This window comes from Haplochromis burtoni, unplaced genomic scaffold, assembly GCF_018398535.1.
Source record: "Haplochromis burtoni strain Fernald_Lab_line unplaced genomic scaffold, NCSU_Asbu1 Contig_1916, whole genome shotgun sequence".
Taxonomy (NCBI): Eukaryota; Metazoa; Chordata; class Actinopteri; order Cichliformes; family Cichlidae; genus Haplochromis; species Haplochromis burtoni.
In genome coordinates, this window is record NW_024584277.1 from 1 (window position 1) to 19,497 (window position 19,497).

The 19,497-nt window shown below is 38.8% G+C and overlaps 1 protein-coding gene across 1 annotated transcript; it reads right to left on the reverse strand.

The window, feature by feature from the left end:
* Positions 1–475: 475 nt before the first annotated feature.
* On the reverse strand, positions 476–7,028 carry LOC102296594 (mucin-13). Its single transcript, XM_005952621.3, has 13 exons — positions 6,874–7,028; positions 5,839–5,922; positions 4,839–4,922; positions 4,599–4,721; positions 3,945–4,051; positions 3,725–3,783; positions 3,440–3,591; positions 2,330–2,458; positions 2,191–2,233; positions 2,061–2,098; positions 1,799–1,886; positions 1,320–1,611; positions 476–1,230 (listed from the first exon to the last, which is right to left on the reverse strand). Exons 1-13 carry the CDS (start codon positions 6,926–6,928, stop codon positions 1,072–1,074), a joined length of 1,413 nt encoding a protein of 470 aa, XP_005952683.2. The 5' UTR covers positions 6,929–7,028; the 3' UTR covers positions 476–1,071.
* Positions 7,029–19,497: the final 12,469 nt, after the last annotated feature.

Genomic DNA, 19,497 nt, shown 5'->3' on the forward strand with positions numbered 1-19,497 from the left:
AAATATATATATATGTATGTGTATATATATATATGTGTGTATATATATATAGATGTATGTGTATATATATATATATATATATAGACCTTCAGTGCTACAGTTTTTTCTGTATCCTTCCCCAAATCTCTGCCTCAATAAAATTCTGTCTCAGAGGTCTGCAGACATTTCCTTGGACCATGGCTTGGTTTGTGCTCTGATCTGCATTGTTAACTCTGTGACATTATATATGTGCCTTTCCAAATCATGTCCAATCAACTAAATTTACCAGCTGTAGAAACATCAGGTTCTGAATTATTGCAACACAAATGATGTGCTTCTAAGTTACCAGTCTGAAGTTTCATGAGGAAGTCATGTGGTTTCCTCATTGGTACATGTGCCGTGCATTGTCAGGGTTCTGGGTCCTTCTGACCCAGCATTTTGTGTTTCCTTGTGATATTTCTGTATTTTGGGTTATGTCTTGGTTCTTTAGTAGTCTTTAGTTATATTCTCTGTTTAGCTCCTTGATTATTTGAGTATTTGGGTTTGACATAAGGCTACATCTTTGAGTTTCCTTTTTCTAGACACACACACACATGTGCAACCTCACCGCTTGATGCTAATATATACTAGACACAGGTTCTTATAATTTTATTAGAATAAACTCCTCTCATTCACAAAAACTGAATTAAACATCAAATTTCAGTTCATCACAAAAATTTAACATATTTACATGAAAAAAATTTGTGAATTCACAGACGAATGAAGCATTTATCAGACAAAGGAACAATCATAAGCAGCACCTCATTATCGCAATATATTTGGACATGAGTGTCCAGGTTTTTCAATTTAAAATAGACAACTCTTTAATAACTCATAATTCATATAACCAAAACCGATAAAAAATGAGACCAATCCTCGAAATCATGTCTCCAACTTGAAATAAAGTAATCACGATCAGACAAGATTGGTTTATGACAGCTTGTACTGTAGTCAGTCACATAAGATTCAATACGATTCATTACATACAGGAATTATAAAACAAATTTAAAAACATAAACCTATCATTGTATAGTGAGCCTTTCTGATGTTGTACTAATAGTAGCGTCTTCCATCATCGTGTGTGTAGTGCGGGTTGCTGTGGCCTTGGTTCTGAATATACGGGTTGATCCTGGGCTGATTCTCGGCATACGGGTTGTTCCGAGGTTGAGTCTGAGCGTATGGGCGTATGTCCTCTGGTTCATCATATAGCCGCTACAGAGGAAAAAGAATGAGAGTAAATTTAACAGCAAACACTAAAAAAAACAAAAAATCTGATGAACATATCACTTCTTTATACACACAGAGGAATATTCTGAGCCACTGTTCATATGTCCAAAGTTTTGTCGGCTGTTGCTTGGTTTCATCTCCAGGTTGGTCCTGTTGTCCATGCTGTTGGTGGGGTTGCCAGCTCGTGGGAACATGGGTACCCCACCATTCTGAAAACCTGAATTGCCATTGGCTGACCCATTAAATGAGACTCCCTGGCTGTGGCCAAACTTATTGCTAGCCACTGGTTGTGCGGCAGAACTCAAGTTAGTGTAGGGTTTTTCCATTTCTGCACTTTTGCTCTTCTTCGAGATTTTGTTTGATTTTCTGAAATCACAGCAGTAAAAAATATTGTAATTCACTATTGACTCTGTCAGACATGAACAAATTCTCTTGATTTTAAATGCATTTGCATCTACAATAAAGCCTAAATCAAAGTGAGAAAAACATTTTCTCACATTTATAACTGTTAGAATGACACAAAAGTGGATGAATGAATTAGTAAGAAACTTACTGGGTAGCTACTACTGGTAGAAGGATGATGGCTATGAGCAGCAGTCCTCCAAGCACAGAGCCCACAATTACCAGAATGAGCTGCCAGTCTAATAAAACACAATGAAGAGGACATAAACTTTTATCACATTTTCCAGCTTTTGAATAACCTTTCTACCTATTGTATCATGTGTTATATTTTATCTTGTGAGTTTTTTCTTTAAATAGCTGTCATTAAGTAACCATGCTTCTGCTTTCACTTTAAAAACATGCAGTATACTCACTTTCTGAGCAGTTAAAACCAGAATAACCAAACGAGCATCTGCAAGACAAGAAGAAGGTTGATTTTAAGATTTATATTTAAAAGCAACCTTACATCAACAGAGGACAAACAGGAGGGGAAGGAGTACTTACGTCACGCACTCATTATCCTTCAATTCTTTCCCAAAGGGACAAGCTGTAAAAAAAGAAATATTGAGACACTTTGTCGTTTGCTTACATAAGACACACACAGACACACACACCACTTACTTTGCTCAGGAAATTGTCTTACCAATGCACATTCTATTACTGTAGTCTGTTTGCATGTAGCCTTTGTTACAAATACAGCTGAAAGCTCCATCGCCTGATTTGCAGTTTGTGGAGTGTTCATCACAGGGAGCGTCATCACACAGGTTCGTAACTTTAAATGACGGAGAGAAAAAGAGCCTCAGTACTCAAGGACATGTTTCGCAACATGTACAACAGTAAAATAAATGAATCACTAATATGCCATGAAATGAACCCTGGACTGAAATTAACAGCATGACTTCATCTTCAAAATATCATGATCATCAGAACATCATAAATCACCGAATTATAAATAAAGATTACAATACATGCAATGGCAGCAGCTGCCCTGATTGTGACATCCATTATATTTTTATTACAACTAAATAATTTTTGACAGATGGTGGAAATAGTTTCATTTAAACAGAAGTGTAGATTTAGTACAAAGGATTCTGAAACACATCTTGTCAATTATATTCTTTCTGAAAACAAATCTATTTCTACTGTGAGTTTTATTCTAGATACATATCGACATAAAACAATGTGCTTGTCATGGCTGTGTTGTGTGGCAGGCAGGCAGGAAAAAGGACCCAAAATGCAGGACTCTCAAAACGGGACTGGAACTCAAAACGCAGCTTTATTGCTGGCAAAAGTTCCTCATAAAGTAAAACTCAAAAAAGCAAAACAAAACCAAGACTCACAACAGAGGCACTAGAGGACTGACCATGACAAACACACAGCATGTTGAGGGTACAACACGCGAGAGAGCAAAGGCAAACACAGGGATTATATACACAGGGGAGTAATCAGGGAATGGGAAACAGGAGGGGGACACAGCTGGGAGAAATTAGGCTAACAAGACAGGGGAGAAGTAAAACTGAACACACTGACATCAGACATGAACATGAAACAGGAAACAAGAAACAATTTACTAAGACAAGGACTTGACAGAAAATATAACCCGTAATACAAAATCAGACCAGCACAACTCAAGAATCAGAACATAAATATAATGAACATAATCTAGAAAAACACCAAAATATAAGAAACAGAAAAAGCTGGGTCAAAATGATTCAGAACCGTGACAGTTCTAGAATACAGGTAACAAACTTACTGTTAAATGTGTTGTCAATCACGCTACAGTCCTTACACTCTGTTAATGTTTTTACAACTTGATCATCTGTGATTTCAGAACTGGCCTCGAAGATGATCTGTACTGATGCAATGACCTCTGAGCTTGCCCCTGACACACGAGTGCTTCTTGGACTGTAAAGACAGAAATCACATTTAGTGATGATTGCATCATTTATTTGTGCAGTATAATAACATGTTAATGTACATTGATGTGAAACAGGTTGAAAGATTTTATAGTAAAAGCTGTTGTCAGTCTGAGACTTACAGGAGTTTCAGCACTATAGATTTGGAGTAACCGTTCATCTCGTTATAAACTTCATCCAGCTGTGTTTTCAAAAGAAAATATGTTTTGCTCAGTATGACTATTAAGATTGATTAAATAACTGATGAAATTGTTTTTAGTATAACTTGTAATGTCAAGTATATTTTCAAAAAAGTCCATATAAGACACATTTATTGATAGAGAATACTACCTAATTACTTACCTCAGCAATGATTTCATTAGCAGTTTCTATAAATTCCTTTGATGTGGTGTCTGTCATTTCATCTTTAAATGGTTTTTTCACTTGAAGATTTCCAGGGAAGACTTTGGCTGAAAACAAGAAAATATCAGAAGAAAGCGAAAATCTAATAAAATTATATTTTATATCTCTCATTTTCTTGCTGAAAGGAGGGAGATTGATGCCAGTCTCATACAGTGTCTGTCTGTTAAATATCAAGCTACAACTAGCAGGTACTTAACTAAGGTTAAGACAGGAGGCTAGCTGGGTTAGTCCCAGACATAAACCCCAGAAAAAAAACAAAAAAACAAAATCCAATTTGTCATTCTTACACATTATTTTTGCATGGATAAAGTAAACCAAATCTAAAATGTTAATATTAAAATGTATTTCACAGATTGCATTAAGTTGGCTAAGCCAGGCTAACAGTCAACATTACTCACTTACTGTTTATGTCCGACTAAACTGATTGGGAGATAGCTAGTTCAAGAGGTACATATTGTTTTGAATGACCTGTCCTTCAGTGATCTACTAATCTTCCTCCAGACCACGTAGTGTTATATGCTGCTATATAATCTTCATTCATGTCACTGTTAAATAAAGTAAAATCTTCATAGCGGCACACAAACAAATACTTACAGCGTTCACAACTCTTTGAAACATTGTTGTAGGAATCACCAGCGAGGCACAAACATACATATGTGTCGTTATAACGGACCTCACAGGTGCTTCCGGTGCCACAGGGATTTGGGTTGCAGGGATCTTTAAAGTGAGAAAAAAAAAACAGGTGTGTGCACACACACACACACACACACAAAATTTGAAACACTGTGTGAATAGTATAACCTGTGAACATTTGAATCTAGAGCATCGAATTACCTTTAAATGGAGTTGTTTTTGCTGCAGTAGTTGAATCGTCTGTTGCTGCAGTAGTTGAATCGCGTGTTGCGGTTACTGAAGTTGCTAAGAGTTGTGTTAAGTGCGAGTACACACACACACACACACACACACACACACACACACACACACACACACACACACACACACACACTGATACAAATGTGTGTGTTTGAGCAATATAACATGTGAACATTTGGATCCAGAGGTATCAAATTACCTTTAAATAAAGTCGTTGGTGTTGCAGTAGTTGCATTGTCTTCTGAGTAGTTGAATCTCTGGCTGCAGTAGTTGAATCGCTTGTTGCGGTTACTGAAGTTGCTAAGAGTTGTGTTAAAGAGTGCGATCACACACACACACACACAGCACACATGCACACACAACCACACACACACAACACAAAAAATGTGTTGTTTGAGCAATATAAAGCAATGGTGAGACATTTGGATGCCGAGAGGTATCAAATGACCTTTGAAATAAATCAGTTGGTGTTGCACGTAGTTGCATTGTCGTCTGAGCTGATATTGAATTGCTTGTTGCGGTTAACTGAAGTTGCTAAGAGTTGTGTTAAGTGCGAGTACATCGACACACACACACACTGACAAAAACACACGGCACAACACACACACCACACAGCAAGACACACACACACACACACACACACACACACGACTGAGGTGACAAAGTGTGTGTTGTGAGCAATATAACATGTGAACATTGGAGTCAGAGGACAAATTACGCTTTAACATAAAGGTCGTTGGTGTGTGGCAGTAGTTGATTCGTCTGTCTGATAGCTAGTTAGAATATGCTTGTTGCGGTACTGACAGTTGCTAAGAGTTGTGTTAAGATGCGAGGTAGCACACACAGCATCACACAGCACACACACACACACACACACACACACGAGCACACACAGTGATACAAATGTGTGTGTTTGAGCAATATAACATGTGAACATTTGGATCCAGAGGTATCAAATTACCTTTAAATAAAGTTGTTGGTGTTGCAGTAGTTGCATTGTCTTCTGAAGCTAAAATTTCAGTATCTTCTGCTCTTGTTGAAGAGGCTAAGAGTTGTGTTAAAACGCAGTAGTTAGTATATGATAACCTTTGTTCACAACTTTGAAATGTGATACCCAGGAAACAAGCCAGAGAAAAAAAATTATATCAAAGTTATTAAAGCAGGATCATATAGTCTATGTTTAATGATGCAAGACATCAAACAAAGAGCTAAGTAGGGCCATTTCTCAGTCTCAGTAAGAGAGCACCAGCAGTGACACAGACTCTGCATGGAAAACATAAAGTTCACTCAACCATCATTTAGAATTCAGACATGTAAAGCATTAAACAGTTTGCAGGATCTGAAGTGAACAAAGAGACTTCCTTGATTGTGGCCTTGCCAGAAGGATGTGGTATAACAACAGGGTCATAAAATAATAAAATGGCAATTAATGTCAGACTGTTGACATGAACACACTGGTCAAATTTGCTTATATATGTGCTAAACCAGCCCAGATACACAATGGTTGCAAAAGAAAGTTGTTCAAGTTACACAATTATTGCAAACATATGAGTCCTGAACAAGTGTATAGAATTTGTATGGAAGCAAAACAAAAGGGGAAAGGAACTAGTAACTGTTAATCATGAAAATAATATTCTCATATTCAAACTAATTTGAGATATTTTGATTAGAAGACATTTATCCAGGTACTCTTACGTCATGGGTAGCTCTCCATTTTGCTGTTACAGCCGTAATCTTGGCTCAGGCATGACCTCAAAGTCTTAAAAAAAATCTACTAATTATGTAAACCCTATAAAAACCCCGCCAGTGGATAACAGTTTAGATTGAATTAAAATATAAGCTTAATTAAATAGAAAAAGACTACTATATTAAAATTAATATTTCACTTCTGATGTGTTAATTTGTTAACATCCCCTGTTACTCTATCATCATCATCACTCTTAAACTGAAAAAAAAGAGGATTTTAAAGTTGATACAATAAAATCAGGCTACTTACTGAAAATGGCTACAACAAGCCAAAGGACAAACAGGAGGATGAATTTTTGAGCCATTAGAAAAATTAAAAGCAACTTTACCACAGGAAAAAAAGTCAGTGAAGGTTAGAAGTGGCCACGTCTGTAGTTCTCTAAATCTTTGGGTTTAAAACTGATAATACTCCTCCACTGGCGGTTTTAATGAGTAGCCACTCCTCATTTAGGCAGTGTGCAAAGCGCAGGTCACGCCCAGGCCAGGAAGCCCACTTTTCAAGCCTTTCGTCCACCTATCAATTTTCCACTACTTTTTTTGCCAGCTTGGTTATCTAGTGGATATTTTAAAGGCCAGTCCAGACCAGCGTGGTGCTGATCACAAACATACAATTCTTTTTTTGTGTGTGTGTGTCCCGTTTGGATCTTTAGCCATCAGAATTGTTGTCTTAAGGCCAAGAAAGATGCCAAGCGGATTTATTTTACCAAGTGGATCATCATGGCCTTGCCATATTGGTCCATTTGATTGACCTTTATTATAATTATGAATTTATTTTATTTTCAGTTGCTACAAACGGGACAGACATGACTGGGGGATAGGACAGGGAGAAAGAATGAAAGAAAGAGAGGGAGAGAAAGAAAACCAAAGGGGAGAAGAGACGGTGAGAAGGGGGGGAAGAAAAAAAAACAAACAAAAAAAAACAAAACACCTGGGTCACCTGTATGGAGAAAAAAAACAGAAGAGAAAGCAAACAACAAAGAGCAACATAATAAAAAAAACAGCACCATCACAATAAACTAGCTAGCAGTAGATATCAGTAGATACTAAATAATAAACGATATTGTGCAGCACGCAAGATAGACAGCGCACAATGTGCTTTGAGGCAGCAGCCAAGAAAGCTGTAGTCCGCGTCTGTGAATACCCGTGTGTACACCTGTGTGCATACCTGTGTGGATCAGCATGCTTGCATTCCAAAGGTTTCTCCATGTAACGATCTGCTAGGGAGTGTGGGGAGCCACAGCCCCGTCCTCCAGGGTATGAAGCAGGTATGGAGGAGATCAAAACTCCAGACATCCAGAGGCCCCCAGAACACAAGAGACCAAGGAAGACCAACAGAGGGGCAGCCGCGCCACTGTCCCAGTAAGAGCTGAGGAGAGTCCCAGATGAGGGCTCACTCAGCAGCCGCGGAGCAGAAGCCAGGGGGAGTTGCAGTGACGCGCCCGTGAGCTCCGCCGGCAGCCAGCTGTGCCTGAGTGACCGAGCCCCAGGCCGAGAGGCCGGGGGCACCCCACCTCCGAAGTGGCCCGAGCGAGCCCCAGGCTCCAGGCCCCGATAAGCGGCCGCCAAGGAGTGAGCCGGTGTGTACCCGGACGCCCACCCCCAGACACAAAGAACCACCAACGCACCGACACCTGAGGGAGTCCGCCACTGGCAGGGGAAGTGGTGGTGGGTGGAGATAGGCCTCCAAACCTTGAACAAACATACAGTTCACACGCTATTACTTTACCATATGAGCTCTATGAAGTGCAGAAAAAAAGGATTCTGTTAGGTTGTGCAAAAACAACATTAAAATTACTGTGAACCATCTGGATCGATTGGCAGTTAAAACCAAACAAAGTGAAGAAGAGAAACAAGACTTTCATGAAAAGTGGCCCCAAAGCTTTTATTTTCTATGGTTATGCCTAATTTACATCATATATCAAAACTAATCCCATAAACAGTGAAGATAAATCACTTTTATGGTTAAATCAGGTGCTATAATAGTGTAATAGATTTTAAAAATTCAAATGTATTTTTTTGCTTGTACTTATAATTGTAGTGACCATTTTTCACTGTTGAAATGCAATCCTAACATGTGAAAGTATGGAAGCTTCTTTCCAACACTGAAATAAATACATTTCCAGGTAGAGCTTAGTCAAAATGTAATAACTCACATTTTTGAGATTGTGACCCAAAATATTGACCTATGAATTCCAAGAGAGTGCAGAGAGAAATGTTCTTCTTGGTCTTCAAAAGAGCCAATCTGTTATTTTTTTTAAGTTTTCTTACTTTTTTTTAAAGTTGTGAGTCTAGCAAAAGAAAACGTGTGGTTGTTTTTACTACTGAAAAAAGAAAGAAAATTACCTGGCAGAGCTAAATTATAGCTTCGAGTTACAATTTAAAAATTTTGACTTCTGGTTAGCATCTTATTGGATCATCAAAAACAATATTAAAATTACCCTTTGCTCTTCCTCATTGCTTGTTAGTTAAAACCAAACAAAGTGAAGCAGAGAAAAAAGACTTCTTGGAAAAAGTTGACCCAATATTCTTATATTTTTGTAGAAAATTGTGTATTTTTCTATGGTTGTACCTTATTTAGAGATAGATTTGATAGTTATTTTTAAACTAAGGGCTATATAACTAAAGATTATGGTTCTTTACACTTTTAAGGTGTCCTGGAAACTAGACGGGTCGTAAAACAGTGGCGAGAAGGCTAAAGTGACCTTTGATTTCTAGATGTCATATGATGTGAGATAACAGTCGGTGTAAATTACTAAACAACTAAAATTATACGAGGTTGAAAAGACTTGAACAGAAGATTCTAAAGTTTTAAAGTTTAATGAGAGCTATCATCCCATCACCACCCATGATATTACATTATTGCCAAGTTAACCTTGAACACATATTATAGTTTTACACAACATCACTGTCATCATGGGCACCAATGCAAAAAAAAAACAAAAATCGTTTTAACCAAAATTCATAATAATAATAATAGGAATGAAAATAGCAATAAGAAGAATTCTTCTCCTTCTTCTTCTTCTTATTATTATAGCAGCATATCAAACAACTTATCATTTTTTTAACTGAATTACAAGTGCTAAACAGAGGAGCATCTAGACACATTTTCTTAGGGTGGCATGGAGATTACACGTAGTGGCAATATCAAAGCCATTTCTTTACACGAATACAGGTGTTACTTTCTGTAATGTGAATTATATGTGGTTAAAATACATCAAATGCAGCAAGTATACACACGTTTCATATTAACATCCTCTCGAACTTTCTTTTTGGCTTTGGCCCAAATAAAACATTTTAGTTACATTAAAAAAAAGTGAATTTTATTTTGAAGTACTGTATAGCCTATACAGGGTGGGCCATTTATATGCATACACCATAATAACATGGGAATGGTTGGTGATATTAAAGTTCTGTTTGTGGCACATTAGTATATGTGAGGGGGCAAACTCCTCAAGATGGGTGGTGACCATGGTGGCCATTTAGAAGTCGGCCATCTTGGATACAACTTTTGTTTTTTTCAATAGGAAGAGGGAAATGTGAAACATCAAACGTATTGGTAATGTCACAAGAAAAACAATGGTGTACTTGGTTTCAACGTAACTTTATTTTTTCATGAGTTATTTACAAGTTTCTGACCACTTGTGTTCAATGTGCTGCCCATTGTGTTGGATTGTCAATGCAACACATTCAACTGTCCCATGACCACCAATCCACTTTCCAGGAAACTGTTCATCTAGGAATGCTCGGACCTGGCACCCATAATGTGATGGTGCACGATCTTGCTGGAAAAACTCAGGGAACGTGCCAGCTTCAGTGCATAAAGAGGGAAACACATCATCATGTAGCAATTTCAAATATCCAGTGGCCTTGAGGTTTCCATTGATGAAGAATGGACCCACTATCATTGTATCCCATATACCACACCAAACCATCAGTTTTGTTGTTCCAACAGTCTTGGAGGGATCCATCCAATGTGGGTTAGTGTCAGACCAATAGTGGTGGTTTTGTTTGTTAACTTCACCATTCACATAAAAGTTTGCCTCATGACTGAACAAAATCTTCTGCATGGACTGAGGGCCCTGTTCCAGTTTTTGTTTTGCCCATTCTGCAAAGTCTGTGTGCCGATCTGGGTCATCCTCGTTGAGATGCTGCAGTAGCTGGAGTTTGTAAGGGTGCCATTTGTGAGTAGCTAATATCCGCTAAAGGGATGTTCGACTAATGCCACTCTCCAGTGACATGCAGCGAGTGCTACGCTGTGAGCTCTTGCTGAATGAAGCTAGGACAGCCACTGATGTTTCTTCATTAGTGACAGTTTTCTAGCGTCCACATTTTGGCAAATCCAACACTGAACCAGTTTCACGGAACTTAGCAAGCAGTTTGCTGACTGTAGCATGGGAGATGGGTGGTCTCGTAGGGTGTCTTGCATTGAAATCTGCTGCAATGACCCAGTTACTGCGTTCACCAGATATCAACACGATTTCGATCCGCTCCTCACGTGTTAACCTCTTCGACATGTCAATGGCAGTGAACAAAGAGAAACTTGTAAATAACTCATGAAAGAATAAAGTTAGGTTGAAACCAAGCACACCATTGTTTTTCTTGTGACATTAACAATACGTTTGATGTTTCACATGACCCTCTTCCTATTGGAAAAACAAAAGTTGTATCCAAGATGGCCGACTTCTAAATGGCCACCATGGTCACCACCCATCTTGAGGAGTTTGCCCCCTCACATATACTAATGTGCCACAAACAGGACTTTAATATCACCAACCATTCCCATGTTATTACGGTATATCCATATAAATGGCCCACCCTGTATAATAAATAAACATGTAGCCCAATAAGTATAAAATCCAGAAAGCTGCACAACATGAGGTGGTCAATTAGATATACAATTGTTGCATTCATAAATTTAAACAAAATGTCAGAAAACTGCACTGTTGGTTGCTACTAACAAAACTTAAGCCATTTCAATGCCACCCAGTGCAATCACAGTAGATCCGCCCCTGGTCCAGAAAAAGACATGAACTGACACTGGAAGTGTTTCCTTATCACAAAGGTGGGTCGAGAGGCAGGGGGTGGACACTTTAACACCCAGTGCATTATTAAACAATAAAGTACTGTTTTCCCATAGTGACTGGTACTTTTGGTGTTAAGAAATGAGATTTGCTATGACAAAAAAAATCTATAAAGCAAAAATGACTTTGTCTAATTGCCAAATATAAAATTATAACAAATCAGGTTAGAGTAGGGATGACAAACTCATTTTTATGTCGTGGGCCACAATTTTTGTTAATTCAAAGAAAATGTTTTTTCTTCTTTTTTTAGTGGGAACACATTGTGAACAACACACTTCCCACACACACACAGAAATGTCTATAGTATATATTAGTGAAAAAGCAGGAAACTCTTTCTCTCATTTATCTCTTATTCTATCAATTATTCTATTCTATCAGTTATTAATTACATAAGTGTAGTATGAACTGCCCTGGGTAAATGGTAAATGGCCTGTATTTGTATAGCGCTTTATTTAGTCCCCAAGGACCCCAAAGCGCTTTACACAACCAGTCATCCACCCATTCACACACACATTCACACACTGGTGATGGCAAGCTACATTGTAGCCACAGCTGCCCTGGGACGCACTGACAGAGGCGAGGCTGCCACCACCGGGCCTTCTGACCACCACCAGTAAGCAACGGGTGTAGTGTCTTGCCCAAGGACACAACGACCAAGACTTTCCATGCCGGGGCTTGAACCGGCAACCTTCCGATTACAAGACGAACTGCCACGAGCCACGAGGTCTTTATCAGTAGGATAAGCTATAAAATATATTAAAATATATTTTTAAGATTCCAAAATTCACACTGTCCTTCATGTTTTTCGAAGCTGTCTTTTTGGCTGGATTGGAGTTTTTACTGGGCTGATTCTGGCCACGGTGCCTTATGTTTGACACCCTTAGGTTAGAGCTTTTTTTCCCTCCTGCTATCACGAACAGAGGTGCCAGGGATTTGAGGCCCAGTGAAAAAAATTTCACTTGTGGCCCCACCACTTTATTATTGCAAACCCTGCTAACCCCAAAATTGAAGCCTACACAGACATTCAAGCAGACTTTCTGCCTTTATTTAGATAAATACATCAATTTTGTACAAGACTGATATATGCAAGCCATTATATATATGTGTGTGTGTATATATCCTACATCCTAGGAGAGCGTGATCATGGAGCAAACTAAATCATGAAAAAAGTTGATAGTAAGTCGACAAAACAAACCTAATACTAGGAAAGAAATATGTATATGAGTTTATAAGTATGTAAGTATGAAAACCTATTATTTTATAGTGAAAGGTTAATAATTTTGTTTAAAAAAGGACTAATTGCTTGTTCTATTTTTTTTCTAGGCCCCCATTAGAAACGTCATCACTTCTCTCCCCTTTACAGCACCCCTGATCATCATCACAATGTCTCCTGTGATAAAGGATTATTTTTGATGGTTCATCAGAGCTGCACCTCAGCAACCAAATTCTACAAAGCAACGGTTTAATTTTTAACTTTCTGCCTGCAGTTTGGATTATTGTCACAGTTGTTTATGGAGCAACTGAATGACCTTCTCTTGGAATATTTTGTTAGCAGGATTTATGAATATGTTGTCTTGAGAAGGGTCAATAGAGGCATGATCACAGAGCAAAAACTGACTGCTGTCAAAGTCCAAAGACCTCATCCAACTTCTTGTTCCTGGCAGTGATGCATTGCCTGCACATAACAACTGTAATTAAGCACACATTTTTTTTAAAAGGGACCGATTGAGAATGATAACAACTTTGTAAAAAACAAAAATAGTACAGTTCTTGTATTTATCCAAAGGAACCTGAAACGACTTCTTCCAAAGTTTCCACTGAAATTATAATAAGCAGTGTTGGGTAAGTTACATTACTAGTTACTTCCATCAAAAGTAACTCAGTTACTTCAAGTTACTCGTTACTTTCAAAGTAACTAGTTACTAGGGAAAGTAACTTTGGTTTTACTCAGACTTCTCTTGTTAATGTGTTGCTAACTGGATACCCAGCAAGAGTGCCAGTCTTCTAGCTTGCTTACTTGCCACAAGTACACTGTGCCACCTACCAAAGGAAAAAATAATGTCCATATTTCCACGAGAGGAATCCCACGCCTGGACCATTGTTGACCACCGCCATGATTCAAGCCCTCGTTACAGTGTCATGTGCGCTTTTTACATCCAACACAAAAACTGCAGTCGTGGTGCTTTTGATTGTACTCAGAACTCAGAAATTCTGCCTTACGAATAGGAAGATGTAGGTAACACCAGACTGCAGATGATTTGCATACAGGGCTGGACTGGGACAAAACCACCACATATCCAGCTTTACAGCTGTGGCTCCAGCAAACATCAGCTGATACTAGAAAGTAATATTAAATAAATTCAAACAACAGCTGATCAAACGTGCTGCTGTTGTTTAACGTGACATCCGGTGGTTGTCACGCCAGAAAGATCTGGCGCAAAGCGGACGATAAATAAACAAGAGGGAAAAGCCGATCAGCTGATCATTGATCAGTTTCATGATTAAAGTAGCAACAGGAGAGTGAGGGGAGAGAATGAGAGAAGAAGAGGCAGCTGTGCAGCAAAGACAGAATAACTCCAGCTTTGTGTCTTTTTCATTGTAGCTGAAGTACAGGACAAACTGTTCCTTTTCACCTAAATACGAAACGCGTAATAATTTCTCTGAATATGAGACGATTCCGTTTTTTACAGGACGGTTGGCAACTCTAATAATTAACCGTATGAACAAAGTAAAGTTCAACATCAGTAACATAGCACCACTCAGCTGTATAGAAACCCCGTCATGCTAGCTAGCACGCAGTACGAAAAAGTCAACACAACGAAAATAAACTACACCTAAACTTGGTTTATATCTGACCCAGAGAGACTGCAGGTCATAACTTCTTACCTGAAGTTCAGTTCACCTGACACTTGGACAGGCGGCCGCTTCGGGTCTCTCCTCCTGCCTCCCCTTTCTCTCATCCACCTGCTGGCCTCCACCACTTGCTAATGTTACTGAATCTGTGGAAGCTCCGCGATAGCCACCACACGAAGTAACGAATAACGAGCCTATCTAAATCCCAGTAATGAGTAACGCGTTCCTGATTTTGGCATAATAACTAGTTACCGTGCTCGTTACCACAATAATAACGTAGTTACTGTAACGCGTTACTTAATAACGCGTTAGTCCCAACACTGTTTATAAGTGATCCATCATATACTCTATCGAAGGATCTTCAGCTAGTAAATTAGGTTTTTCTGTTAATTTGTCAAGTAAATGCTGTTTTACACAAATGTGCTAAAGTTATTCACATTCTGACACTAAGACAGGGGTGTACAGCTCCAGGCCTGGTGTCCTGCAGGTTTTAGATATCACCCTGGGTCAACGCACCCGAATCAAATGATTTTATTGTTCATTACCAGACCTCTAGAGAACTTCAAGACATGTTGAGGAGGTAATTTAGCCATTTAAACCAGCTGTTTTGGATCACGGACACATCTAAAAACCTGCAGCACATGGGCTCTTGAGGCCTGGGGTTGGACAGCCCTGCACTAAGACATAAAGTCATCCTTCTGGGTACATGGATCATTGATTACAGAAGCCCTATTGGATGTGGGGTTTTGTTTGGCAAGACAAGAATATTATTCTTTAACAATCTTGGATTACAAACTTATTTCACACAATCACTGGGATATTGGTGTGATCCTGGACCTGATTTCGATATATTAGTATTGGAACAATACTGAACAAAAGGTAGACCACTGTTATGGAAATGTACCTGGAGCTAGTATCTCTAAAGCCTGCCCTCCCCTTGGTTGCTCAGACTACAATATTATTCTCTTACTTCCTTCTCTTACTTCCTCAGACAAAAACACAAACCAAACCAAATCCAAACAGAAACCAAATCCAAACAGAAACCATCAAGATATGGGACAATGAGTTGGTTGAGAAACTAAGAGGCGGCATAGAACTGACTGACTGGAATGTGTTTTTCAAAAACAATGATTCTGATCTTAACCTGCTAACTGACTCAGTTTCTTCCCACCTGATATTTTGTACTGATTCTTTTATTTTATCTAAGCAGGTTGTACCAAAATGACAGGCCTTGGGTCACAAAAGACCTGAAGATGTATCTGAAATTAAAAGAAATATGGGCATTTTTTAAGTGGTGATTCACAAAAATTAAATGAGCTAGGAAAGCAGTTGGCCAAAATCCACTACAAGAACAAAGTGGAGGAAAAGTTTACAACCGGGAATGTGAGGGAGGACTGGTAAGGACTCGACACCATGACGAGCAGAAAGCAGAGGCCAGTAAACTGGTCTGCATACTTTCTTGGATAAACCCACTTGAAGGTGTCATGACCCAACTATTCTAGCTGCTTCTGCCTTTGTCCCACATGCATGAAAGGAATCCACCATCATACCGAGACCATAAATCACAAAAACTATGACCCATGGCCACTCCAGCTTAACTGTCTCACAAAATAATAGATAAACTCTTGTCTATTGGTTAAATGGATCAGATATTTCTTACAGGAAAAATCCTCAAACAGTGTTGTAAACACAGGGTGTTGTCTCTCCCATTTTATTTTCTATTTACATAAATAATATAACCTGTAATCTCAACAATATGACACTTCTGAAATATGCAGACGACATGTCACGCATCTGACTGACGTTAATAGCCTGGCAGCACATCATCAGCAAGTAGATTTACTCATCACTCTCATAAATGAAAGCTCCTTGGAGCTGAATGTTTCTATAACCAAAAAGCTGTGCTGCTGTTGGAGAGTGACACCTGATAATGCGTTTCACATACTGTTTCAACCAGTGGAGATCAAAGTGCAGGTGGTAAAGCCCACACCATTATGCATGGTTTGTCAAATCTGCAGTACAACTCATTCCAACTCTGGCGCTACAGTAGATGGTTCCTGCACACATTTTCACAAAATAATTAATCTCAAATGCTATTAACATGATTAACAATTCATAATGATTTTTATATGTGCATGTATATATCCAGGGATATATGTATGTATGTATGTGCATGTGTTTTTACGTTTTTTGTTTGTTTTGTTGTTGTTGTTGTTGTTGTTGTTTGTTTTGTTTTTTACAAATTATCTGGTTGTTGTTCTTTACCTGCATTTGGCTACCATCAAAAACGAGTAAACTGGCAAAATCTACCATTAAGTTATGTTTGAGGTCAGGAAATGTGATTATGTTCTGGTTAGAACTGGTAGTGATGTTTGGGCTGAGTCTTATATTTTTATTAATACAATCAAGTGAAAACAAAATCTACTACATTTATTTGACAGAAACTAGCCCCTTCCACACAAAACAAAACACTTAGAGTTGTTGATATGTACCATACAGAAGATACAGAATCAGGGCCCACTCTAGCGCGTGTTTAGTATCTAGGATACACAGGCTTTTCAGAGCAATCAATTGTGTCTGAAGTCAATGTGAAAACCACAGACATTGTTGACATTACATTCCACTTTGTCATGATAAAAATCTATGAGCTGTGATGGAGAGCTTCCCAGAGATTCTGGTTTATTTGGTAGAGAAGAACTCCATCTTCTGGCAGCAGAGCCTCTTGCACAGCAATACTGTAATAAAAACCAGGGCTCTAGACTAACTTTTTGCCGTGGACGCACCGGTGTGCCTAACTTTATTGCAGTCCATACAGACAATATTCATTTCTAAATTACTAACTAACAATCTTGTGTCCAAAAAGTTGATTCTGTTCATCTGGAAGTAGCGTTTTGTGGGAGAAACGTTTCGTCACTCATCCAAGTGAAGAAGTCACTTGGATGAGTGACTTCTTCACTTGGACGAAAAGGAAATTAGTGATGAAAACACTAATTTCCTTGCAGGGATCATATGACTATAAACTAGATATGCAAACAGACAGTTTGAGCGAATATAATTAGCTTTCATATTGTTTGTTGTCCAAGCAAGATGCATCTATTCTTGCCCCATCCACTTCCACATTTGCTGAAATGGAAGCTTCCACAATATAAAGGTCACAGTCTTTCAGAGATTAATTTTTGGTTGTTAGCTGGCAAAACTATTATGCCAGAGCAGCACTAGTTAGCTAGGGCAGTAATTTACCTTGCAGGCAGAGTGTGGACCCAAGTGAAGGACTGAAATGCACATCTAAAATCTAATCCCAGCTTTCTTACTGGAACTCTAGGGAAAACTTGAATAAAATGCAAACTATAGAACATCAGAACTCGAAATGAAATTACTCAGCAACACAGAGATGACACGAGAGAGACACACAGCATCATGGAGGATGTGACAAAAGACAAAGGGAAACTACAACAACATAAACATGCAGTAGTTATCCTGACAGAATGTTACCTCTGCATCAGGAGCTGCCTGTCCAAATCACGGACAAATAGTATCCCACATTCTTGATTTTTAGTTCAAAAACAGTTCTTATAATAACTTATTACTCTTGAAATTTTGGAGGTTTTAGCTGTTTGTACAGCAAAGTTACAGGAGAATACAAATAATTATGAGTCAGTCAAAATGTTCTCGGTTTGTGGAAATAATACCACATAACACATGAAAACAATAATGTAATGTATAATTTTCTGTTGTAACCCACAAACTGAACGGTAATGTGACAACACTCTTTTATTATTTTACAAAAGTAAAACATCACTGCTTCCATGTCTACCTGGTTGTAAAGGAGGAGGAGTTTACTGGAGTTTACGCCAAGGGTAGGCAACCTTTCTGATGGCGAGTGCCATTTAAAATTTCCTCAGAGGTCAGTGTGCCATATGATTGCATTAGCAAGAAGTTTAATAACGCTCTATATTAACAGTTACACACTATATAGAACCACTTTATAGAATTATATTTGTTCACAGATGTTGGCAGCTATCAGTGAATAGTTATCAGCTATTTTGAAACAAAAAAAGACACTTTTTATCCATAACAAGAACTCCATAACGGCTACCTGAGGACACTCATATGAGAGAAAATCTGCTCACACAGATATGTAGAGCCAAATATTGTCAGTAAGGCCTCTGCAATGTTCTGAAGACAGTTAAACTTGTCAGGTAGTGATGTCCAGCAGGTGAAAATGCAAGCGCCATGAACACACACAGCTGTGGATTCCAGCTGCTTGGATGTTGCATTAACTCAGCCAGTTAATGCAAGACAAATCTAGCTGCTCATTAAAGATTTCTGGTTTGATCAGAAAATAAAACATTTGGTCCACACACAGCTGTGGGTCCCAAAAATGCATTGTGTCTCGAGTCTACGGATGTATCCGTGTATCTCCGTGGTGCTGATGCTGTGCTGAGCAGACAGCTCCTGAAGCTTTTGAAGTGTCGGACTGTGGAAAGCTAACAATGTCCCTCTCACCAGTAGGCTAAGTTATTTTTAGCCAATTACAAGTTGAATCTGGTACTTGGGGTTGTTAGTTAAGATACCGTCATTAAGAAGAGGCACAACTAATGTGTCTATGCGAGCTGATTTGCGATGTGCACCGCTGGCGCGGCCATTTATTTTTTGATGCACCTTCTCAGATTAGTACACAGCGTGTCGTGCCCAGGACTGGACTGGGACACAAAAAAAAACAGCCCCGGCATTTTGACTAAAGACCGGCCCACCAGGTATTAAACCCATAAAGCCTTTGAATGAAAACAAATGGCCTGCCTGGCCTGCATTTGTATAGCACTTTTCTAGTCCCTAAGGACCCCAAAGCGCTTCACACTACATTCAGTCATTCACCCATTCACACACACATTCATACACTGGCAATGGCAAGCTACATTGTAGCCACAGCTGCCCTGGGG